Source organism: Populus trichocarpa, chromosome 1, assembly GCF_000002775.5.
Source record: "Populus trichocarpa isolate Nisqually-1 chromosome 1, P.trichocarpa_v4.1, whole genome shotgun sequence".
NCBI lineage: Eukaryota > Viridiplantae > Streptophyta > Magnoliopsida > Malpighiales > Salicaceae > Populus > Populus trichocarpa.
This window is the reverse complement of record NC_037285.2, coordinates 21,623,108-21,648,664: the sequence shown is the minus strand read 5'-3', so window position 1 is coordinate 21,648,664 and position 25,557 is coordinate 21,623,108. Positions and strand designations below refer to the sequence as shown.

General features: G+C 39.5%; 1 protein-coding gene across 1 annotated transcript; it reads right to left on the bottom strand.

Moving 5' to 3' along the window:
- Positions 1 to 5,272: 5,272 nt before the first annotated feature.
- On the bottom strand, positions 5,273 to 13,382 carry LOC112328618 (uncharacterized). Its single transcript, XM_052455026.1, has 7 exons — positions 12,600 to 13,382; positions 11,908 to 12,169; positions 10,243 to 11,382; positions 9,770 to 10,083; positions 9,314 to 9,640; positions 9,033 to 9,199; positions 5,273 to 8,629 (listed from the first exon to the last, which is right to left on the bottom strand). Exons 1-7 carry the CDS (start codon positions 13,380 to 13,382, stop codon positions 5,311 to 5,313), a joined length of 6,312 nt encoding a protein of 2,103 aa, XP_052310986.1. The 3' UTR covers positions 5,273 to 5,310.
- Between the last annotated feature and the right edge of the window lie 12,175 nt (positions 13,383 to 25,557).

Here is a 25,557-nt window from a genome sequence, read left to right as displayed (position 1 = left end):
CATGGAACAATGTGAATGATAAGTATCTTCTATCCCACGATGGCAAGAGGGATCATGTCTAGAATGACCACTAGTTTCAAGAGCTTCGTTTCTACAAGAACAACCTCTAGAGCGACTGGGAATCGTTCAGGTTGAAAACTCTGAGTGTCGTTTTTCCTGGCCTCCTCTAGATAGTGTTATCTTCTTCTAGCTGAGGGGATGGCTTCAGATTTTGAGGTTGGGAATGAGGGTGTTGGCTCTTGCTCCGAGACTTGAACAAGTTGTTAGGCCTGATTTTGCTCTTGAGTGGCCAGCACTGCCTCAATAAGGAGTTTGACCTGATTAAATAGTTGCTAGAGCTCTGATGGAGGAGTAGAGGTACCAACAATTGTAGAGAGGTTCGTGACATATCCCATCCCACGGGTATTTTGATTATCATCCATATAATGGTTTGGAGATGTCCAAGATGTATTGTATAAAGGAAAATGTTGACTTCTTAATTAGTTTTCCATAGACAACGCTAAATGATAATGCTTTAAAATCTAATACACTCAGGAAAAAGGTTTTTTGGTGGTTGGATTATGGGACAATAAAAGGTGGTTGTTCAAAAGTTCTTATTCTCTATATTATAAGAAATTATCCCATGGTAAGTGTTTTTTGATACCTACAAAAAGTCTTTTTTAGGAAATTTGAGGACCCTTCGATGGTAAAGTTAGTAATTTTTAAGAGGAAAGGAGTAATAAATATGATAAAGAGTGTCGCGGGTGCGCGGCGTCGCGGCGAAGATTCCACTTTTTAAAATCTAGGAAGTGTGTATGGTATCTATCTGGCAAATATGGAGAGACAAGAAAATATTGTCTTTTGTTGGTAGGAAAATGGAATGGGAGTCGCCACCTAGTATTTTGGTCACTAGGAACCCTAACTGGTCTCAGAGATTGGGTACGGGGACTGGTTGCGTAAAGGGAAGGTATTAGCACCCCAAATACGCCATACCTAAGGTAAGCTGCATTGTTTATTTGTCTGATAAAATTCAAGGTCTCGTTGTGTTTCCTAGTTGTTGGTCCGTCTATGGTTCAAGAAAAGTCCTCCTCAATAAGGAGGTCCTTATCTTATCGGGTAACCTAATCCTTTTAACGTCTATATATGTTGGTCCGTCTATGGTTCAAGAAAAGTCCTCCTCAATAAGAAGGTCCTTATCTTAAGGGGTAAAACCTAACCGTTCTAACGTCTATGAAAAACCATATTTTTAATATCAGGAATACGTCTTACGTATAAATTCGTAATCCCATGTACAAAAAGAAAACAAAAAGATTTTTTTTAGCATTTTTGAAATATTGGCCTAGTTCTCATGGCTTGAATAAACTGGTTATTAAAGCCAAAATGCATGCTAATACATATATTGTTTTGAAATTTTCTTTGTTGTGTGAAAAATATGATGTTATAATATTTATATATATATATTGGAGAGACTAGGCCGTATGCATGAAAACAAAACATTTTTTTTTGTAATTATGTATTTTTTATGTTTTGACGAAAACCGGGTATTTTAATACCGGATTTGTATCTTTACAGTATAAAAATACAAACCGATATTGATCAAAATACAGTAATAAAATTACCATAAACTCACATATTTTTTGAAATAATTTTCGAAGAAATTAATTAATTTTTCTATATATATATATCAGATATAAATAATACAAACACAATATAATATACATAACATTTAATATATAATTGGGCCGGGCTGGGCCGATCTCGGGCCAAGGGATATTGGGTCAATCTCGGCCCCAAACAAAATCTGTTTTATCATGGGCCGGAACCAGCCCAGCCAGTAGGGCTGGGCTAGGATCAGTCCGGCCCACAGGAGGAAACCACATTGCTGGGCCAGAACCAATCTGGCCCAGCCTAATTAAAAAAACAAACGGGGGGAATTATTTTCCCCCCTTCCTGCATGCAGAACGCTGCTCGTTCTGCATGCAGGAGACGAAACCAAACAATGTGCAAAGAGGGGGGGAGAAGAGCACCTGGCGTGGAGGCGGCGGTGCGTCGCTGGTATGTCGGCGGTGCTGCGGTGGAGGCTGGTGGTTTCACTGGCGTGCACTGGTCCCGGCTAGAAGAAGAAGGAACCGATTCCTGCAGAGGAGAAGGAAAGCTCTCGGCTGGAGCTGTCGGTGTAACTGAGGAAGGAGCTGTTACTCCGGTTGCTGCTGGGCGTCGCTGGAGGAAGGAAGACTGCTGTTGGCCGGCGAAGAAGCTGGAAGGCGGAGGCTTGCTCCTGTGGAGGCTGTCACTGCTGAGGAGGCCGCGGGAGGCGTTGCTGGGGCTGTTGAAGCTGCGGTGAAGGAGCAGCTGTGGTGAAGATCCGTTGCTGGCGTTGTGTTGATGGGAGGGAGAGGGGACAGTGTTTCTTTGTGACTGCTGGAAGAGAATGAGAGGAAAGGAAGGGGGCTGCCCCGGTTTGGCTTTGCAAGAGAGGGGGGGTGTCCCTTGTTGCTGGTTGCTGAGGGGAAGAAGAAAATCAAGGGGAGGGGAGAGGTGTGTGAGGGCTGTTCGGGTGTGTGTGGGTCTGTGGGGGGGCTGGACTACGGTGGAGAGAAAAAAAAAGAAAAAAAAGGGAAGGCTGTTTGCAGGAAAACCGGGCAGAAAAGCTTATTTTGTGCCAACTTTGAGCTCCTCTTTTGCCAACCCCTTAAGCATGAAAATTGATCCTATTTATAGGGCCGGACAGAGGGTAATCTCGTCTTCAATGGGAAAAACATCCCAGCCCTTGATTCGCCTTGAGTAATTCAAACCGTTGGTTCAAAGTGTGCACCTCGAACTGCCAAATTTGCAAACTGCCCGAGGTGCACGATTTGGGCCACAAAACAGAGCTGTTCCAAACCTTTTTGACCCGACCGGACCACTCCCCAGGCTAAATGGGTTCCAGGTGGACATGTCGGTGCATGCTTTGTCGGATTGGGGGGCCAAACGAGGCAGCAAACACGCCTGGAAGTCGGCCACTCGGGCAGCTCGGCGGGGAAGACAGTGAACAGTACCGGGCGACGCGTCGCCTGGTTCCTGCCTCTTCTCTCTTTTTTTTTTCTTTTTTTTTTTTTTTAAGTGCAAAACGGTGCCGTTTTGATAAAAATAGGGATTTCTTTGCCAATTTTCAATTTAGTCCTCCGACTTTCAATTTCGTTCAATATTATTCCCTAATTGACCCTAAAACTTCTGATTTGATGCAATTTAGTCCCGACATAACTTCACCTTCGGCCCCAAAGTTACGCGCCTTTTGCAATATGGTCCTTGGTCTCGGATTTATGCAATTTCATCCCTAATTGGCCATTAAACTTTCAATTTCTTCAATTAGGCCCCCCTAAACCGAATAATTGCAGCCCCTCCATTTACGCGCCTCTTCCAATTTGGTCCCTGGTTTCGGATTTTCTCAATTAAGTCCCCAATTGGCCCTTAAACTTCAATATTTATGCAATTAGGCCCCTGATTTGACCTAATAAATTCCTAAAAAATATATTTTGGCCCCAGAACTTAAATTTCTTCTAATTAAAGCCCAAATTGACTTAAAAATCAATTTTTCTTACAATCAAATCTCCTATAAATTCATTTAAAAATCCAATTAAGTCCATAAACATCCAAATTTGGGCTTTTCTCCTCAAATTTCAAATTTCCCTTGTCAACAGGGCTCTCCTCCTTCAAGAATATACTGTCAAAAATCCAATCTTTGTATTTTTACCCTCCTTGACCAATTTTCCAACCATTTTCTGAGCGCTTCTGCCTCCTGTGATTTTTCTAACCTCCTTTGACTATATATTTATATATATATTTTGTGGGGACCCAAAAATGGGTTACAACAGATGCCCCCTCTTTATAATGCTTACGGAGCAGAGGTTTTGCGCAGTAAGTTTTATAAAGATAAACCCAAAACGGAACTCCTGAAACTGATCTGGTTGGAGCTTGATTGATCTAAACTTGTCTTTTACAGCAATCCTCCTCCCTTTGGAATCCCATCTGGCGATTCCCTTTCAACCAACATGAAATATGAGGTCCCATCTGGCGACCTCCTTTAACCAATATCGGAATATGAGATCCTTTCCGGCGATCTCTTTTAAAAAAAAAAAAAAAATCTTAGAATCCCATCTGGCGATTCCTTGTAACCAATGTTGAAATATGAGGTCCCTTCTGGCGACCTCCTTGGATAAATATCGAAATACGAGATCCCTTCTGGCGATCTCCTTTAATCAACTTGGAATCCCATCTGGCGATTCCCCCTTTTTTTCAACATGAAAAACGAGGTCCCATCTGGCGACCTCCAAATAGCGAAACACGAGATCCCTTCTGGCGATCTCCTTTAATCAACTTGGAATCCCATCTGGCGATTCCTTTTTATTCACATGAAATATGAGGTCCCATCTGGCGACCTTCAAATAGCGAAATACGAGATCCCTTCTGGCGATCTCCCTCAACTTGGAATCCCATCTGGCGATTCCTTTTATTTTAACCAATATGAAAAACGAGGTCCCATCTGGCGACCTTCAAATGGCGAAACACGAGATCCCTTCTGGCGATCTTCATCAACTTGGAATCCTATCGGGCGATTCCTTATTACCAAAACTGACATTGATGTCGTTCTCTCTTTTTCTGATGGCAGGGTTCAAAACTTTTCATTTTCTCTCTTTTTCTTGTTCTTTTCGTTGTTCCAGAATCCACTATGGTTCAAAACCGTGATTCTTTGCTATCATCCACTATGATTTTCTCTTAGTCTCCAATCTTGTTGGAATGCATTAAGGACTCCTCCTGTAATGATCCAAAAAAAAAACATACATGCAATGATTTATGATTAGATGCAATGCATGCATTCGTACCTGGTTTTGAAACATAGGCCCCATCCTCTTCTTCTAGTTCCTAAGACTCCCTCTTAACATAAGCTTGCTTTCGACGTTGTATGCTGGATTCATCTCTCGTGTTGCCTCCTATCATATTCTTGGAGAAGAAGTCTCTGACTTTCTTTAAGTAGTCCTTTTCCCAAAATGCATGATTTGTCATTGCCTCTTTGTCATGCTTTTGTCAAATGCTTTAGCTTGGTTTTCAGATTATAGGCTTTCGTAAAACTTTTCATGAAAACATCTCTTATTGCCCCCAGTGTAGGGGTGAGATTTTAGTCTAAGCTTTTGTATAGAGAAGGAATTCGTTCAGCCGATGCTAAACTTTTTAGGTGCGATAACAAAAAGACATGCACTGTTAGGATTAATGCAAAAATGATTGTTGTGAGATCAATGCAAAAGAGAAAGAAGTCAATGGCCAAACTTTGCTTTATTGATTTAGGAGCCTACATCAAGCATAATATCTTTTTACAGAGTCAGAATTCACAGGTCGAGCTAGGTCTTCTCCATCCATTCTAGCCAACTTCAGCGCTCCTCCTGAGAATGCCTTCTTTACTACGTAAGGACCCTCGTAATTCGGTGCCCATTTGCTTTGATCGTCTCCAGGTAACGACAATATTTTCTTCAATACCAGATCCCCTTCTTGAAACAACCGCGGTCTAACCTTCTTATCATATGCCTTGGCCATTCGTTTCTGGTAAAGTTGGTGATGACATATTGCAGCTATCCTCTTTTCGCTGATCAAGTTCAGTTGCTCATATCTCACTTTGGCCCACTCAGCCTCTTCTAGTTCGGAATCCATTAATACTCTTAACGATGGGATTTCCACTTCCAACGGCATTACTGCCTCCATACCGTATACCAAAGAATATGGGGTAGTCCTTGTCGAGGTCCTGACTGTAGTGCGGTATGCGTGAAGTGCGAATGACAACATCTCATGCCAATCTCTATATGTGACTACCATTTTCTGAATAATCTTCTTGATGTTCTTGTTGGCGGCTTCTACTGCGCCATTCATCTTTGGTCGGTATGGTGAAGACTTCGAATGCTTGATTTTCCATTTAGTACACAGCTCCGCTATCATTTTGCCATTGAAATTCTGTGCATTATCTGTCACTATCTTTTCAGGAGGACCATATCGACAAATCAAGTCCTTTTCTATAAACCTCTTCACTACGTTCTGTGTTACGTGGGCATATGAACTAGCTTCTACCCATTTTGTGAAGTAGTCAATAGCTACGAGGATGAATCTATGACCATTGCTAGCTTTTGGGTTAACAGGCCCGATCACGTCAATTCCCCACATTGTAAATGGCCAAGGGGATATTAGATTAAATAGAGGAGCTGGTGGCATATTGACCTTGTCACTGTAAACTTGACATTTATGACATTTCCTGACATAATCGATGCAGTCTTTCTCTAGTGTCATCCAAAAATAACCAGCCCTTTGGATTTTCCTCGCTATCATATGCCCGCTAGCATGGGTTGAGCAAATCCCCTCATGGACCTCCCGTAATGCCTTTCTAGCATCTGCCTCATTCAAACACCTTAGTAGGGTCCCATCAAATGATCTTTTGTACAAAATCTCTCCATCTAAATAGAAGTCTATAGCCAACCTTCTCAAAGTTTTCTTATCCGTTTTGGAAGCTCCCACCGGATATTCGTGATTTTGCACAAGGTTCTTGATATCATAATACCAAGGATGTCCGTCTATCTCTCCTTCAACTAAGCAACAGTGAGCTGGGTCATTTCTAATGTCAATGTGTACCGGTTGTACCTTGCACTTGAGATCAATGGTAGTCATAGCCGCTAGCGTGGCCAAAGCATCCGCAAAATGGTTCCCCTCCCTTCCCAGATGGGTGAATCTAATTTCTTCAAATTCCTTTGCTAGCGTGGATAGGTATTCCTGGTATGGCCTCAATTTTCCCTCCTTGGTCTGCCATTCCCCTTTAACCTGACAGATAATCAACATTGAATCTCCATATACATCTAACTTCTTTATCTTCAACTCTAATGCCGCTTCTAAACCGAGGATACAAGCTTCATACTCAGCTGTATTGTTGGTGCACTCGAAATGTAGTTTAACCGAAACTGGATACTGTTTCTTATCAGGAGAGATTATTACCGCACCGGCCCCGTTACCATATACATTCACTGCGCCGTCAAAAAACATCGTCCACCAATCTGTCTTCTCTTCTTCTTTCTCTATTGACAATATATCTTCATCGGGAAAGTCAAAATCCAAAGGTTCGTAATCTTCAACAGCATTATCGGCCAGATGGTCCGCGATTGCACTTCCTTTTACGGCTTTCCTTGTCATGTATACTATGTCATATTCTGCTAATAGAACTTGCCACCTTGCAATTCGACTTGAGAGAAAGGGTTTGTTACAAATGTACCTCAGAGGATCCACCTTTGAAATCAACCAAGTGGTATAGTATAACATATAATGTCGCAACCTCTTTGCCGCCCACACCAACGCACAACAAAGCCTTTCTATTTCCGTGTATCTAGACTCACATTCAGTGAATTTCTTACTTAAGTAATAAATAGCTCTTTCCTTCCTTCCGGTTTCATCATGCTGACCCAATACACATCCCATGGCTGCTTCAGTTACTGTTAGATATAATACTAGAGGTTTTCCTGCTACCGGAGGAACCAGTAAAGGTGGATTTTGTAAATAATGCTTGATTTTATTGAATGCCTCCTCACACTCCTCATTCCAGGTTCCAGGATTCTTTTTCCTTAGTAGTCGGAATATAGGTTCACATGTCGTTGTTAACTGAGCTATGAACCGAGCAATGTAGTTTAACCTTCCCAAGAATCCTCTTACTTCTTTCTCCGTCTTGGGGGATGACATAGCTTGGATGGCCCTTACTTTCTCTGGATCCACCTCTATACCTCTATCACTTACTACAAATCCTAACAGCTTGCCCGATTTAACTCCGAATGAACATTTTGCAGGATTAAGCCTTAGTTCATACTTCCTCAACCTCTCAAACAACTTCCTCAAAACTTCAACATGATCCTCTCCCCTTTTAGACTTGGCAATCATGTCGTCTACATACACCTCAATTTCCTTGTGCATCATGTCGTGGAACAAAGTCACCATTGCTCTTTGATAGGTTGCTCCTGCATTCTTCAATCCAAATGGCATGACCTTGTAGCAGAACGTCCCCCAAGGTGTGACAAAAGTTGTTTTCGCCTTATCCTCCGGAGCCATTTTTATCTGGTTGTATCCTGAAAAACCATCCATAAAGGAATAAGTGGAACTCCGGGCAGCGTTATCTATTAAAACATCTATGTGTGGTAGGGGAAAATCATCCTTAGGGCTAGCTCTATTCAAATTCCGAAAATCCACACAAACTCTAATCTTCCCCTGCTTCTTAGGCACCACAACAACGTTAGATACCCATTGTGGATATCTAACTACTTCTAGGAAGCCAGCATCCCATTGCTTCTCAAGTTCTGCCTTGACCTTGATCCAGACATCGGGGTGGGCCCTCCTCAGCTTCTGCTTGACTGGCTTACAACCTTCTTCCAACGGTATTTTGTGTACTACAATATTTGTATCCAAACCCGGCATATCTTCATAGGACCAAGCAAAGACATCTGAATATTCTTGTAATAGGGTGATCATTTTTATCCTTTGTTCAGAAGTAATTAAGGTACCTATTTTCAACTCTTTCTTGAGCTGATCACTACCCACATTGATGGTTTCGAGTTCCTCGGCGATAGGCTTCCAAGTCTGTTCCTGTTGTTCTACTAGCCTGGTGAATTCACTGATATTGCTTTCATCCCACTCTTCTTCTTCCATAGCTATCACATGCTCGTTCAAGTTTGGCCATTTATTCTTGATGCTAAACGTATGTGATGTTGTGGGAGATCCGCTTTCAGGATTCCTGAAAGCGGGAAGTGTTTGGTGTAAATGCATAAAAAGACAGCAATTTGTGAAAAGTGCATGATCTCACAATTTATTTAAAGAAAAGGTGGGCTTCATGACAAACATAAAATCTAGCTGACATCATGAGCCTTGATTGTCAACTAGAGGAAATAAAAGCAAACATAAGCAATGACAAAAGCATGTTAAGACAAACAAAATTGGTTTACATTTTGAAAACCAATGGAGCTTCTTGGGTCACCCAGTTCTGAAACTTCTCGTCTTGAGCTAACTTGCGCACAAAAGTCTTGGCGGATACTTCTTCTATGGTGTAGATTGTCAGTTGTGGGAGTGCTTCATCTCCCTTTCTTGCTACTGTCTTCATTTCATCTCCTTCCATCTTGTTTTCCCCCAAGGTATTTATGCTCATGTTTGACAGTTCTTGATCAAGGCTTTCGGCCTCTTTATCATGTTGCATTATGTATGCAGCTTTTGGGAATGACACGCTAAGGGGAGGGATTTCTAGTTTTTCTTCCTCTAGCTCTCTTCCTTTGATTCTAGCCATCCTTCTTGCCCTTCTCCGACCAGCAGCCCACCGATAATCCTCTTGGTTAGGTTGGTACCCTAGCCCAAATCTTTGAGCAGCACTTTTCATCTTTGCCAGATTAACCCCTTCTGGTATCCCGATAATAAGGTTATATTGAAATGGGATCTCGCGGTTCAAGAAGCATAGACTTGCCATCCTTGCTGCTTCTGAGATCCTGGGCCTTCTTAGCACTGTGTTCTCTGGCACCCAGTCGGTGTTCACAATCTCAAAGGCATGGATATTGTTACCCTTGCAATCGCCCGCTTCGATAAAAGGCACAGCTACATTCTTTGTCATGGATACTGTCTCCTCGGCCTTGACAGTTACCAACATCCCATTCATGATATACTTCAGGCATTGGTGCAATGACGAAGCTACTGCCCCCGCTGCATGAATCCAAGGTCTTCCTAACAACATACTATAGGAAGGGTGGATATCCATAACCTGAAGTGTTACTAAGAACATTTGTGGTCCCACATATAGCTCCACTTCTAAAGTCCCAATTATTGGCCTAGGCGAGCCATCATACGCTCTGGCCATCATAGTACTTGGCTTTATATGGGATTCATCGATCGGCATTTCTTCCAGCATGTGCTTTGGCAACACGTTAAGGGCCGAGCCGTTATCAATGAGTACTTTTCCTATGAGGCAGTCCTTGCACCTAACCGTGATGTATAAGGGCTTGTTATGTCCGGTACCTTCAGCATCAAGCTCATCAGCCGTGAAGTACAGGTAATTAGTTGCATGGATCCTTCCCACTAGATGCTCCATGGTTTTATGTTCAATGTCTTGGGGTACATATGCCTCATTCAATACCTTCTGCAAGGCGTTTCGATGCGGCTCAGAGCTGAGTATCAGGGACATAAGGGAGATCCTAGCTGGAGTCTTCTTTAGTTGATCTACTATGCAATATTCACTATGCTTGATCAACTTCAGGAATTCATTCGACTCCTCTTCTGTTACTGGCTTATTAACTTCTAGTGCTTTGTCAAGATCTACCACTTCTTTGCCCTTTGCCTTTCTCAACTCCTCGGGCGTAAAGCAACGACCACTCCGAGTCAAACCACTAATCTCGGTTTGGAACAAGGGAAGTGGAGTTTGAACGTTGGAGGTATAGCCGTAATTGTAATGCATGGCATTGTGGTTTCCTTTTGTGCAGGAAGGTTTGACCAAGATTAGCCTTGGTGGCCCCTTAGCTGTTTGTTGGATCCTACATACTCCTGTCATCTCATCTCGACCTTCCATCATACTCACCTCACCACTGCTCTTCATGGGTTCAATCCTCAACTCCCCTATTTTTAGCATTTTTGCAATCTTTTCGCAAAACTCGATGCAATCCTCAATATGATGTCCATCTCTTCCATGGTATTCACAGTAATCATATCCCTCCAAACGGCTCTCCCCTTTTGTCTTTAGAAATCCTGATTGTACCAACATGTCATACAACTTCTTCATGGATACCTTCAATACCTTGCATTGATTTCCCACTTCGATCATGCCTACTCCACTACTATTTGGGGCATGCTTAGGCAATGGGTTTGAATTAACATTGGGCTTGTCTTCAAAGGATACCCATCCCATCTTAATAAGCTCCAATAGCCTCTTCTTGAAAGCGTAACAGGTTTCAATCCCATGCCCGGGATTACCCCTATGGTACTCGCAAGCCAACTCGGGCTTGTACCAAATTGGGAATGGTGGTTGTAGTGGTAGTGTAGGGATGGGAGCTATTTGTCCAATGCTCAACAATTTGGCATACATGTCCTTCAAAGGCATGGGTAACGGTGGCAGTTGTTCTGAAGTGTATTTTGTATGGGGTCTTTGGTAGTGATTTTGGTAGTTTGACTGGTTATTTGTTCGATTAGGGGAAAAAGGTTGGTTAAAGTTTATGCGTGAGAATTGAGAGGTAGGTACTTGAGGATTATGGAAATCTCCTCTCTTGCCCTTATACCCACCTTCCAGATGGTTAACATCGCCCTCTCTCTTTCTGCCAATAAAACCCTTCTTTTCCACTGGCATTGCTATTCGCCCAGCTTTAATCCCTTGTTCTATTCTTTCGGCTATGCGTACCGCATCATAGAAATGTTGAGAGGAACTACCCATTAGGTGCTCATAATAAGGTGCCTTGAAGGTATTGGCAAACAAGCTCACCATCTCCGTTTCTATCAAAGGGGGTTGGACATGCATTGCTTCATCCCTCCATCTTTGCGCATAAGCCCTTACTGACTCCTGGCTCCTTTTCTCCATTGCCATTAGATTTGTTCGATCAGGAGCGATTTCCATGTTAAACTTGTACTGTTTGAGGAAAGCCTCCACCAAGTCTCTCCAGCTCTTGATCCTGATGCTGTCTAACCTCATGTACCAGCTCAAAGCGGATCCTGCTAGGCTATCTTGAAAGAAATAGATTAGCAATTTATCATCACGGATTACTTCCGCCATCTTGTTGCAGTAGGATCGAAGGTGAGTGTTTGGGCATTCCAAACCGGTATACTTAATGAACTCTGGTATTCGAAAATCTTTTGGTACCACGATGTTTGGTACCAAACATACTTCGGCTGCTCGTATGGGGTCAAACCAGTCATTACCCTCAACTGCCCTTAACCTTTCTTCTAGAGCAAATAGCTTGTCTTGGTCCATCACACTGGGAGACCTATTATCCGGGACTCCCTCCACTGTTAAGTCCACAGTGATTGGAGCGTGAGTTGGCTGGATAGGGGTGATAGGCACAAAATGTTGTTCATTGGCCGAGTTTGCCCCCTGGTTTTGGGATACCTGAGGGATGTGAGCTGCTGGCGCTCCTTCAGGCTGTTGTGCTGATGTTCCCTCCCCATTCTTAGCTCTTAGAAGCTGCTCAAGTAAGTCAGTTAACCGAGAAACTTCATTTTTTACGGACTCCAACTCGGTCTGATAATGTGACTCTAAATGAGCTCTCTCTTCGTTCTCCATTCTCGCTCTAGACCGGGTGTTGTGGACTTTGGATGTCGGACCTATGTTTCACGATCTGGCATGCATATGATAAATTAAAAACAAATGCGTGATGAAAATATGATGCTCGTGCAGATGTATATTTTAAAGTTGATTCATGACTTTCGTAATCCTTTAGGCAAGATTTCTGAGTTGACCCGATTGCTGTAAAGGAGGGTTTGCCAAGTTCTTATCATTGTAGCTTACCAAAACATTTTAGAAAGAAAGATAGGTCATGGCCTTCTTATAAATAGAAGTCATTCATACAATGATTACAAAACAGGGCGTTATACATTGTTACCCTTTAAAAGGCGTTTCCCCTATTAGCTAAGTCCCCAATAAAACATGTGATGGCTGCCATGTATTCCCGATACTTTGAAGCATCATTTCCAACTTGGGTAGCTTGTCGTTGCAACCTTTCCGTATAACGGGCTACTTGCTCGACCTGCTGCGTTATATGCCTTATCTTATCATGGAACACAGTGTTATCTGCAATTATCACTTCGTTGCTGGCTCCTAGGGCTTCATTACTTCTTTCCAATACTCGAACCATATCCTCCGACCGGGCCAACTTATCCCTTACCCTCTGTAGTTCTTCCTTTTCGAGATCCAGTTCGGCTATTTTGGAGTTAATTTGGACTGTAAAGCTGTTCATGTAGTCTTGACATTCTTGACGCTCTTGCTTAGCCTTACCGAGCTCCTCTTCCATCTCGAAGTAATGGCTTCTTATCTCTTTTAACTCCTCTTCTCGTATCTTGATCTCCGATTGTAAAGCCATCATCCTTCCTTTTGAAGACTCGGCTCTTTTTTGGTAATCTCTCATATCAGACTCTGCAGCCTTTCTTGAACTTCTCTCTTCCTCAAGCTGCACCATATATTGAGCTCTAATCCTTCTTTCCTCTTCTATGTCGAGCTGGGCTAGCCGATTCTTCTCCTTTTCAACTTCTATTTTCTTTGAAAGAATGCTCTTTCCCTTCTTCAAGGAATCCATCACCTCTTTGTCAACATTCATCTTGCCTTTTGTTGATCTTTTAACCTTTGCCAACTCTTTTTCTGCGAGCCCATTCTTCTTAACCAGCTCATCATATTCGGTCATTCATTTCTTTAGCTCAGCCTGGACCCCTTTTGCTATTTCTTCCGCTACCTCGGCCCTTTTCTGCCATTCCTTTAAAGATGTCAATTGTTTATCCTGTTTTTCCAACTGCTGGTTCAAGTAAACCCTCATCGTGTTTTCTTCCTCTAATTGATTTTCTAACAGTCGCAGCTGCCCTTTGCTCTTGCTAAGATCAATTCTACATTGTTCTAGCTGCTTTCTCAGCTCTTCCTCAATATCAGTCCTTTTCCTTTTTGGTTGCTCTATTGCGGATTCTGGATGTTTTGGTATGGAGAAACCCCTTTCTTCAGAAAGCTCTTCATTCCTCCAAACTGCATAATTCTGGCTGAATGATGTTTCAAATGTGCTCCCTTCTTCCCTTTTTACCATCAGGAGTCTTTCCCAATCTTGTCGGATAAGCTCCATTTCTTCGAGGAAGGGTTGGTGCTTGAATAAACCGATGAAATCAGCTAAACCCAGAGTTCTTGGCGCGTACTGCATTCCACCCAACTGTCTTGTTACTAGGGCGGGCGCGTAACTGATGTACCCGGTTATACCAATCAAGGGAACCCATATCTTATTTCCACAGCTCATTGTGCAGATGGCATTGTTCATCCATGGTGCTTTCCATTTGAAGTTGCTCCTTGGCAATGCTGCATATTTATCTATCCATGCTTTCTCATCCCAATTCTTCCAAGTCTCATCCATGGTAACCTTTAACGGTCGTAGGTCAAACCACCAAAAGTTGTTAAAAATGTCCCTTGGTGTTTCGATATGACTGATAATCCATAAATACAACATAGGGGTGCAACATCTCATGGCTCCTTTTCCATGCATTCTGCAGTGATTGAGTGATAACATGGTTTCTCCCAAAATAGCTGATGAAGGATTGATCTGGTCACGCTCGTATTCTATGAAAACACTTGCTGCTTCCAAACTGATGACTCCGATTTCGGAAGGGAACAATACTAGCCCAAAAATGGCGAAGGCCACCAACCTGTATCGTTCCTCTCCTAACTTGCCTTCTTCAGCATTTTTCTTCATTCGGGCTTCTATGACCTTCCATTTGAAACCCCCCTCGGCGACTCTACATTGACTGATCTTTCCCAAGCCTAATAAACTGACTACCTCCGAAGCTGTGTTTTCAAATCTTTGCCTTAGATAGATCCTGTGGCTGTTGTTTGGAAAATCTAGAATCCTTTCATATTCCTCCAAAGTCGGTGTCATATCAATGTTCCCAAAGGTAAAACTCCGATAACTAGGATCCCAAAAATTCAGTAGGGCTTTGATTGCTGCTGCTTGTACGGGTAACCTCATTAGTTGTGCAATTCTCCCATATCGCCTTTCAAAAATAGTCTCATCAATGTATTCCATAATAGACACTAACTTCCCCAAGTCATTTACCATGTGATTTATCTTAGTAATGCAAGGCAACCTACTAGCATCGATTCTTGGGCATTTTCCTTCAGCTACTTGAGTCAACTCAGATTCTTGCCCAAACTCTTGGAAAGATAGGTACTTAGTCATGATTTGGTTCAAAACCTGGATTGATGAATTTAACATTATTAATCATGATGCAAATGAACATAAGATAGATATCCTAAGGACAAGTTCTAATTATTAGGTGAGAATGGGTAGGTTTTCTATCTGGTCTTTAAAAGGGTCTCATATCTGCCCAGTGACGTTCTTCGTAAAGACAGTATGGGGGCGTTGCAAGGAACAGTTAAGGTAAGTATACCCACCATTACCAAGCAGGCACTCAGATATGAGTTGGGTGTTTCACGCATCTGAACCCTGACCGATAGTCATAGGGCAAATCGCTAATCCCCCACCTAACTTAAAGCTTGTGTGTGCTTCTCAAAATCAAAGTATGTGATGCATGTGACAGTTCTATAAGATGCATGAGACAGTTCTATACAAATGCATGAACAATATGCGTAAAAATATTTAAAGCATATAAGCAGATAACAAAAGGAAAAGTATATTAAAAAACACACGAAAACAAAAACAATTCAGACAAAAACAAAGCTTAGTCCACAAGGTCCCCAGTGGAGTCGCCATTCTGTCGCGAGTGCGCGGCGTCGCGGCGAAGATTCCACTTTTTAAAATCTAGGAAGTGTGTATGGTATCTATCTGGCAAATATGGAGAGACAAGAAAATATTGTCTTTTGTTGGTAGGAAAATGGAATGGGAGTCGCCACCTAGTATTTTGGTCACTAGGAACCCTAACTGGTCTCAGAGATTGGGTACGGGGACTGGTTGCGTAAAGGGAAGGTATTAGCACCCCAAATACGCCCTACCTAAGGTAAGCTGCATTGTTTATTTGTCTGATAAAATTCAAGGTCTCGTTGTGTTTCCTAGTTGTTGGTCCGTCTATGGTTCAAGAAAAGTCCTCCTCAATAAGGAGGTCCTTATCTTATCGGGTAACCTAATCCTTTTAACGTCTATATATGTTGGTCCGTCTATGGTTCAAGAAAAGTCCTCCTCAATAAGGAGGTCCTTATCTTAAGGGGTAAAACCTAACCGTTCTAACGTCTATGAAAAACCATATTTTTAATATCAGGAATACGTCTTACGTATAAATTCGTAATCCCATGTACAAAAAGAAAACAAAAAGATTTTTTTTAGCATTTTTGAAATATTGGCCTAGTTCTCATGGCTTGAATAAACTGGTTATTAAAGCCAAAATGCATGCTAATACATATATTGTTTTGAAATTTTCTTTGTTGTGTGAAAAATATGATGTTATAATATTTATATATATATATTGGAGAGACTAGGCCGTATGCATGAAAACAAAACATTTTTTTTTGTAATTATGTATTTTTTATGTTTTGACGAAAACCGGGTATTTTAATACCGGATTTGTATCTTTACAGTATAAAAATATAAACCGATATTGATCAAAATACAGTAATAAAATTACCATAAACTCACATATTTTTTGAAATAATTTTCGAAGAAATTAATTAATTTTTCTATATATATATCAGATATAAATAATACAAACACAATATAATATACATAACATTTAATATATAATTGGGCCGGGCTGGGCCGATCTCGGGCCAAGGGATATTGGGTCAATCTCGGCCCCAAACAAAATCTGTTTTATCATGGGCCGGAACCAGCCCAGCCAGTAGGGCTGGGCTAGGATCAGTCCGGCCCACAGGAGGAAACCACATTGCTGGGCCAGAACCAATCTGGCCCAGCCTAATTAAAAAAACAAACGGGGGGAATTATTTTCCCCCCTTCCTGCATGCAGAACGCTGCTCGTTCTGCATGCAGGAGACGAAACCAAACAATGTGCAAAGAGGGGGGGAGAAGAGCACCTGGCGTGGAGGCGGCGGTGCGTCGCTGGTATGTCGGCGGTGCTGCGGTGGAGGCTGGTGGTTTCACTGGCGTGCACTGGTCCCGGCTAGAAGAAGAAGGAACCGATTCCTGCAGAGGAGAAGGAAAGCTCTCGGCTGGAGCTGTCGGTGTAACTGAGGAAGGAGCTGCTACTCCGGTTGCTGCTGGGCGTCGCTGGAGGAAGGAAGACTGCTGTTGGCCGGCGAAGAAGCTGGAAGGCGGAGGCTTGCTCCTGTGGAGGCTGTCACTGCTGAGGAGGCCGCGGGAGGCGTTGCTGGGGCTGTTGAAGCTGCGGTGAAGGAGCAGCTGAGGTGAAGATCCGTTGCTGGCGTTGTGTTGATGGGAGGGAGAGGGGACAGTGTTTCTTTGTGACTGCTGGAAGAGAATGAGAGGAAAGGAAGGGGGCTGCCCCGGTTTGGCTTTGCAAGAGAGGGGGGGTGTCCCTTGTTGCTGGTTGCTGAGGGGAAGAAGAAAATCAAGGGGAGGGGAGAGGTGTGTGAGGGCTGTTCGGGTGTGTGTGGGTCTGTGGGGGGGCTGGACTACGGTGGAGAGAAAAAAAAAGAAAAAAAAGGGAAGGCTGTTTGCAGGAAAACCGGGCAGAAAAGCTTATTTTGTGCCAACTTTGAGCTCCTCTTTTGCCAACCCCTTAAGCATGAAAATTGATCCTATTTATAGGGCCGGACAGAGGGTAATCTCGTCTTCAATGGGAAAAACATCCCAGCCCTTGATTCGCCTTGAGTAATTCAAACCGTTGGTTCAAAGTGTGCACCTCGAACTGCCAAATTTGCAGACTGCCCGAGGTGCACGATTTGGGCCACAAAACAGAGCTGTTCCAAACCTTTTTGACCCGACCGGACCACTCCCCAGGCTAAATGGGTTCCAGGTGGACATGTCGGTGCATGCTTTGTCGGATTGGGGGGCCAAACGAGGCAGCAAACACGCCTGGAAGTCGGCCACTCGGGCAGCTCGGCGGGGAAGACAGTGAACAGTACCGGGCGACGCGTCGCCTGGTTCCTGCCTCTTCTCTCTTTTTTTTTTCTTTTTTTTTTTTTTTAAGTGCAAAACGGTGCCGTTTTGATAAAAATAGGGATTTCTTTGCCAATTTTCAATTTAGTCCTCCGACTTTCAATTTCGTTCAATATTATTCCCTAATTGACCCTAAAACTTCTGATTTGATGCAATTTAGTCCCGACATAACTTCACCTTCGGCCCCAAAGTTACGCGCCTTTTGCAATATGGTCCTTGGTCTCGGATTTATGCAATTTCATCCCTAATTGGCCATTAAACTTTCAATTTCTTCAATTAGGCCCCCCTAAACCGAATAATTGCAGCCCCTCCATTTACGCGCCTCTTCCAATTTGGTCCCTGGTTTCGGATTTTCTCAATTAAGTCCCCAATTGGCCCTTAAACTTCAATATTTATGCAATTAGGCCCCTGATTTGACCTAATAAATTCCTAAAAAATATATTTTGGCCCCAGAACTTAAATTTCTTCTAATTAAAGCCCAAATTGACTTAAAAATCAATTTTTCTTACAATCAAATCTCCTATAAATTCATTTAAAAATCCAATTAAGTCCATAAACATCCAAATTTGGGCTTTTCTCCTCAAATTTCAAATTTCCCTTGTCAACAGGGCTCTCCTCCTTCAAGAATATACTGTCAAAAATCCAATCTTTGTATTTTTACCCTCCTTGACCAATTTTCCAACCATTTTCTGAGCGCTTCTGCCTCCTGTGATTTTTCTAACCTCCTTTGACTATATATTTATATATATATTTTGTGGGGACCCAAAAATGGGTTACAACAAAGAGCATTAAATTTCAAGAACAAATTGTTTGTTTTTCTTTTGATGTAATAAATATTCTAGTACTCAGAAATATTCATCTTTTGAGATAAAATTTATGAGCTCCTTACCTGGATGGTCTGAGGAGTACTTATATCCTTCAAATCCAGTAATCTTTTTTTTCTTAGAAGAGTAGAGGTGTATATTTCCATTATAACATTAATGAGGATTAGACGTCCCTGACATAGTCATTTAATGAGTATAAATATCTCTGTCATTATCATTAATAAGGGACAAATATCCTGAACATATCCTTAATATTAACTTTCATGATGGTCTATTAAGAAAAAGAATATCAGGATTTCTTCTCGTCCTTTGAGGATATCTGAAGATGAAAATGAATCTTTGCTAGCTGGCGTCTATCAAGGGTCTCCCTTGGCACTTAGGCTTAGTGCTTGGCAGAGCTCATTCCAAGTTGGGTTTGCCCTAGGACAAGTCCTCTTGGCACTTAAGCCTATGCCAAGTTAGGTCCGCCCTAGGGTTGGTCACCTTGGCACTTGGATTTAGCGCTTGACCAAGCCTATATTAAGTTGGGTCCACCCTGGGACATGTCCTATTAACACTTGGGCTTAGCACTTAGCCGAGCTCATGCCAAGTGAAGTCCACCTTGGGGCAAGTTCTTTTAGCACTTAGCTCAAGCACATGACCAAGCTCATGCCAAGTTAGGTCCATCTAGGGGCAGGTCCCCTTAATATTTGGGCTTAACATTTGGCCGATCCCATGCCAAATTAGGTTTTTCGTAGGGCAAGTTCCATTGATACTTGAGTTGAACGCTTGACCGAGCTCATGCCAAGTTGGGTCTGCCCTAGGACGGGTCCTCTTGGTAATTGGACTTAGCACCTTAGTCAAGTCCTTGCCAAGTTGAATTCGACCCCACCGTCTTTTTTTAGAGAGGGGTTTAACCCTAGCCTTTTTACAAGGAATAAACTCTTTGGTTCATCACACAACCACAAAGCATGCCATAAAGTGAAAATAAAGTTCTTTAAAGTATACAATTTCATGTGGATGCAACTGTTAAAAACATAAAAAAACATGTTCTCCATCAATACACACTTGAACATGTAATAGGTTTTTTCATTTTGGAGATAGTTCAAAACTCAAGAAGGCAATAAATCCAGCAAGAAGAACTGAGAAAATATTATTTCATAGTTGGGTGCTTCCAATACAACCAAAAATCTAGTCAATAAAGTCACTAAGCATGGAAATGTAGTCGTGTAATGAAATCTTACCTCATTTTCTAATGATGACGTACATTGTTTGTAGGTTGTTTGCTGCATGGAGATCTTCACTAAAAACTGATATAGAACCATGTTTTTCTACTAGATTGTCTGCACTTTATGTGTCGAATTAATTAGCAATAGCAGAGACAAAGACTAAATAGATTTGAAAGAAAGAAAAAAAACAGGTGATATAGGAATATTTTGAACAAATGTCAGTGAAATGTAATAAATATGTTTTGCTCTTTTTTTTCTTGGAAGCTTAATAAGGAAAAAAGAAATGGGTTATGCTGAAACATTTTGAGTAAATGTTAGTGAAACATAATAAATGTGATTTACTTTTTTTTCTTAGAAGCTTAATATTCTTTCATTTAGATTCGAAAATGTTTTGGGTTTTCCTTGCAAACCTGAATTGACTAAAAATGCTATAAAAGAGGAAAATATTTTGACTTGTCCTGAACTAGTGTATCTATGAAGGTAACTCTTTACCACGTTTGAGTTTCGAGGCATGTCAGCTTTCTAGTTGAAGTTACATATGTTTTTATGATTAAAGATTTAGGAGTCATTATGTATAATCTATAATGTTTATAGAAGTAGGAGGGCTCGCTGACAGAGGTGTAAGAGATGTTGGTGAGAATGTAGTGTTATTGATATATCCTGTAGGATCAAAAGTTTGATGCTAGAAAGCTTAACTTGTAAGGATTTCATCGGATTTGTCTTCAAACACATTAGAGATCATGAGGTTGCATGGTTTTACAGATGATCTAAAAGTTCTAAAGCATAGCTAAAAGATTTTGGTTTTGTTAAGCTTCTCTATTATGAGCAGCGCTATCACTTATGAGTCTTTGAATTTTCTATTATTAACAAAGTATTGTGTAAAAGCACTAAAGAGATTTTTGACAAGCCTACCAAACATGAGGAAATTTGTTATGTCCTGCCCATTCATCACAACACAATCAACTCGAAAGCAGCATGAGAGAAGGATTACTTAAAGTCTAGTAGAGGTAGGGGTGTTCATGATCCGATTTGGTTCAGTTCAGTTTAGGCTCAAAATTCCAATCAAACTGGAAGATATTTGTTCTTAAGAAAATGACCCAGGCCGAACCAAAAACCAGTTCAATTAAGAACGGTTTTTTTGGATTAAAACCAAAAAACCTAATCCTTATTTAATGGATTTTTTTAAATTTGGCTTTAACAATTTCTTGTTAAGTTTAGTTTTTTTATAGGCTTTTTAAGCAAGCACTTTTTTTTATTAGGCTTTTTAACAAAAACAACTCAAATCCATTTCTAAATTGGAATTTCAAATCAACAAGAAACTACTTATCTTTTATAGTGTTTGCTTAACAAGTTGATGACTTGATGCAAATCTATTCAACATATTTAGTGCATTGTCATATTAAATGTTTGTTTAAACTCTTTAGTGCAGAGATGCTCACACTAGAAATAATAGATTACATATTTCAACAAATAAACAATCTAATAAGGAAAATCTAGATTAGTATAAATTTAACACAAAAAAAACCCATATTATATAGATGTGCAAAATCCAGCAACATCAATATCCATAAAATCCAGAAATATTTCTAATATGTAGGACAAACAGATAATAACAATCAATCGGCTTTCTTGGTTACATCTAGTTAACGCATTAAAAGAAACTCATTTCTAGTATTTCCCTTGGATGTTGAAATACAAGTAAATACTGTATAAAATGTTTGCAATTAAGACCTCCAGAAATATCCATAATTCACAACAATGACCTCTATACTAGTACTTTTTTTCACTAATAATTTATCACTAGTAAAGTTGGTGAACAAACTTACTTTTCTCCTTTTCAAGCAATCAGCTTCAACAACAACGGAAAAACCTGCAAACAAATGATCACCATAAGATTGAGATATAGATGAAAATCATGTTGCTCATCGTCTTTATCTCTTTCTTGAACACATGAATTTTAAATGAATGATTAAAAGCTACTACTAAGACTTTATGTTGTTTAAAGGGAGGTAGTCTTAAGCCTAGATCTAAAAATCAAACCAAGTATTAATGAAAAAAATTTAAAAAAATAGAGTGTAAAAATAAAGAAACAAAAATTACCTTTGAAGTTTTGGTTGTTTTAATCTCAAATCTGATCCTTCCATTACACTGTATCACCAAGTGAAAATCCAAAGTTTGATTAATTGAATTCATACCATGAAAAAAAAGGGGAGAACAAAGGCAGCGTGTGGAGAACGAGAAAGAGAGAGAGGGTAAAAGGAGGGGCAGTTGAAGGAAAAAAAAAGTTCAAGGTTAGCATAAGTTTGTTTTTATACTTATTTTTTTGCTCTATTAAAATCAAGTTGAACCAATCTGGTCCAGTTCAATCGGTTTCAGTTTTCTGAAACCAAAACCGAACTTGACCAAGTTTTTTTCTTGATTTTTAAATTGGTTTTTTTTTTCTCTCTTAGTTTAGTTTTTTCAATTAATTTTTTTTTTGGTTTTTTGGTTTAAAGGTTGGTTATTTTTTTTAAACACCCATAAGTAGAGGAAGTGAATAAATCGTTAAACTGATTTTGAGTTTCCAATTTCTATTTCTTTATAAATCATCAAAAAAACATCAATTTTAATCATGTTCTTTACCATGGTTCTACGACTAAATCAATGGAGTCATGATTCAAGCATTTGAGATTATCTTTAACACCTATAGTGATGCGAACCTTATGGTCACATAACCTACATATAAGAAAGACAAATCACAAAAAGTCAAACAATCAATTTGATAGAAGTGTGATACAAAGATTATCTAAACCAAAACACCAATACTATTAAAAGAAACCCACACTAAACGATTAGTGAATTGCAAATGAGAAATACAAGGAAGACTCCATGAAGACAATTGTTCTCCAATAAGTCGAATTTGGTTTTTTAGAGAATCAAAGAATGTGAGAATACCTCACATACATAAGCAATATTATTATGAAATCAAAGTTTTCATATCATCTCATGTATCTATATATCTCTCCTTATTCCTCCTCCTAGAAGTCACAATATGTTCCCATTAAATAATTGTATAATCAATAAGTTCGATCACGTCAAGTTTCATCTTTTTCTGCTTAGAATAACTATGGCAATAAAAAATTCAATCCACCTTCTTTTTCCACTCTAAACAAGCCTCAAGATCGTTTTTAACTTGAAAATTAGGAATTTTTAGTTTAATAAAGTCTAAATCATCATCCATATGGTAATGATTTCCATAATTTTGGAAATCCTTTATATGGATAAATTAGCCCCTATGTATAAAACCATAATCCCTTCAGCCTTTAGGTTGCCAGAAACCATCCCCATTACCTACAATCTCATGCTTAAAATCATCATCTCCTATAACATCTTCCTCATCATCAAAATCAGCCAAATTATGGTTTACATGTCATTCGGGTTTCCTGTCATGGTTACCACTCCAATTAGCCCTATTCTTCCATCCATCATTATTGTTATCTCACCTCTCTACCTATCCAACCTCTCTTTCACATTACCAACCACCAAGTTAAACCTCTTCAACATATATGTGTTAGACCTTGAATTTGAAATTTTAAGTTGTTATTCTTCCTAGGAGGTGGTGTATCTTCCTTTTCTTCAGATATTTTGAATATGCAAAAATGTTGTTAATAGCAAAAATATCCTTACGTCTCATTTTTGCACAAATAATAAGCTTTTCACTCTAATATGTTCTATACACTTTTTACCTCTTTTCTCACCTTCTTTTTAGCTCCTGCGAAACTGAAATCAACACAACCAAATAGAACATATTATGAGCACAATCCAAATAAGTTTCATTGACTTGAGAAGCAAGAAATATACAAAAACAAGTAAAGATAAATCTACAATTATAATTTCACGGGTAATAAGAAAATTCGCATGAGATATGAATGTTTTTCAAGATAAGAAAAAAATCAAAAGAAAATATTATCAAAATAACTTGATTGACACTCAAATAACCCAAATAACACTTTAGTATACTTCCCAAATCAATTTCAATAGTAGCAAAGCAAGTTTCAATAGTTGACGCAAATCAGACCTATTTTATACAAACTAAACTTGAATATGAAACCTAAACCAAACGATGTCCAAATGACCTTAAATTTTATACATAGTGTGATTAGACCCTAAATAACTAGAATATCGATTTTGAAGTAATTCCGATGTGGTTTGACCTAATTTCACCTTGTTTTAGTTTCTGTGGTAGAATTTATAACGTCTTTGTTTGGACAAATTTCCTTTTTATACACTTTTCATGTTACTAATATATATAGTTACAATAATGAAACAAAATAAAACTTTTTTTATAAGAATAGTTATTGCTACAATTCAAGAGGAACAGATAAAAATTGAAAATAATGAGTTTCGACACACGGAACAAGAAAACAAAAATTACATAAGGATATAACCTGATAAATTTAGCCAAGATTCGATACCAACTGATATGAACTCTATGATCATGTGATCAAGTAACCCACACAAAAGAAAGACAAGTCTTGTAAAGCTAAAAAAATCAAGTTTGATAGGAGTGTGACATAGTGATTGCTTGAGCCAATGCATCAACATTATCGAAATGAACCGCCACCTAAAAAATTCCAATTCATGAACAAAAAGTATGAAGAATATGCCACGAAGACAGTTGTTATTCAATAAGGCAAATTCATTATTTTTCCCACTCAAGAGAAAAGTATTGCATCACGCAAAATTCAAGTTTATTCAAAACATCATGACTGCTGAATTTTGTAGCAAATAAAACAATATATATAATCTTTCTAAATAACTCTAATAAGCCCTTATCAGGTTGAAAACCCATGGGCCCAAGCTTATTAGCCAACACAAGTCTAATGTCTAAAACAATCCTAAAACATTTATTTTAGACCAAAACAAACCTCAAATTAAAACTCAAGCCCTAAACTGAATGTAAATATCAAAACAACAAATAAAACCTTAAAAATAATCTAGATTAATTCAAAGAAATAATTCAGTAAAAAAGTAATTTGTCATTAAATACTTCATCATTCTTTTTTCATATGAAGTTAGGATAAATAAAGAATCCTTGTAAGAAAAAGATTTTGAAACATTAAAGAATCCTTGTCACACTTAGAAATTATGTTGTTGTCCATTAAAGTTCCTTGTAGAACTACGAAACTCCTAAAAATAAGATGTTGAATATCCTTGTATTATGAGGAAAATAATTCTCTCTAAATAGGAAATTCACAAATTAAAAGACAACAAATAATAATAAAAAAATTGTATTATGTCTTTTGACTTATATCATAAGACCTTCTTGAAATCAGATTGAATTGAAATTTTAACCCAATATAGAATAATAAGTCTGGAAACTATTGGTAAACTTTTAGCTTTATCTAACACTCAGATTGAGAGTTATGTTCAATAATGTAGAACTGGACAGTAAGTAGCATTACACTAAAATTCAAATTTGATTGTTTAACCCTGTATGAATGAATCGTATCATATAAGCAATCTACATAACAAATATGCAAAATGTCCCACCATTTTTTACCATGGCACTAAAACAAGGCTTTGTCTTCTTCTATTTTCCTTCATTTCTTTTGTTTTTTTTTTAATTTAGTCTTTAAATATCGCATTTATTAGGAATTAGTCTTTGTAATTTGTTTCTTTTAGCTTTTTATAGACTATCATAATATCAATTTTGCAAAAATCTATTTGATTTTATTATTTGTATAGGATTGAAAGTTTAGGGACCGTGATTGAAAAAGAAGAAAAAAG

What these genes read in the sequence shown, in the direction of transcription:
- LOC112328618 (XM_052455026.1), bottom strand. Translation starts at nt 13,382, where the DNA reads ATGACCGAATATGATGAGCTGGTTAAGAAGAATGGGCTCGCAGAAAAA. An exon ending in ACTTAGCTAATAGGGGAAAC is followed by an intron (nt 12,170 to 12,599) that starts GCCTTTTAAAGG and finishes TTACTTGAGCAG; the next exon opens with CTTCTAAGAGCTAAGAATGG. An exon ending in TGTTCTTAGTAACACTTCAG is followed by an intron (nt 9,641 to 9,769) that starts GTTATGGATATC and finishes GTAACTGTCAAG; the next exon opens with GCCGAGGAGACAGTATCCAT.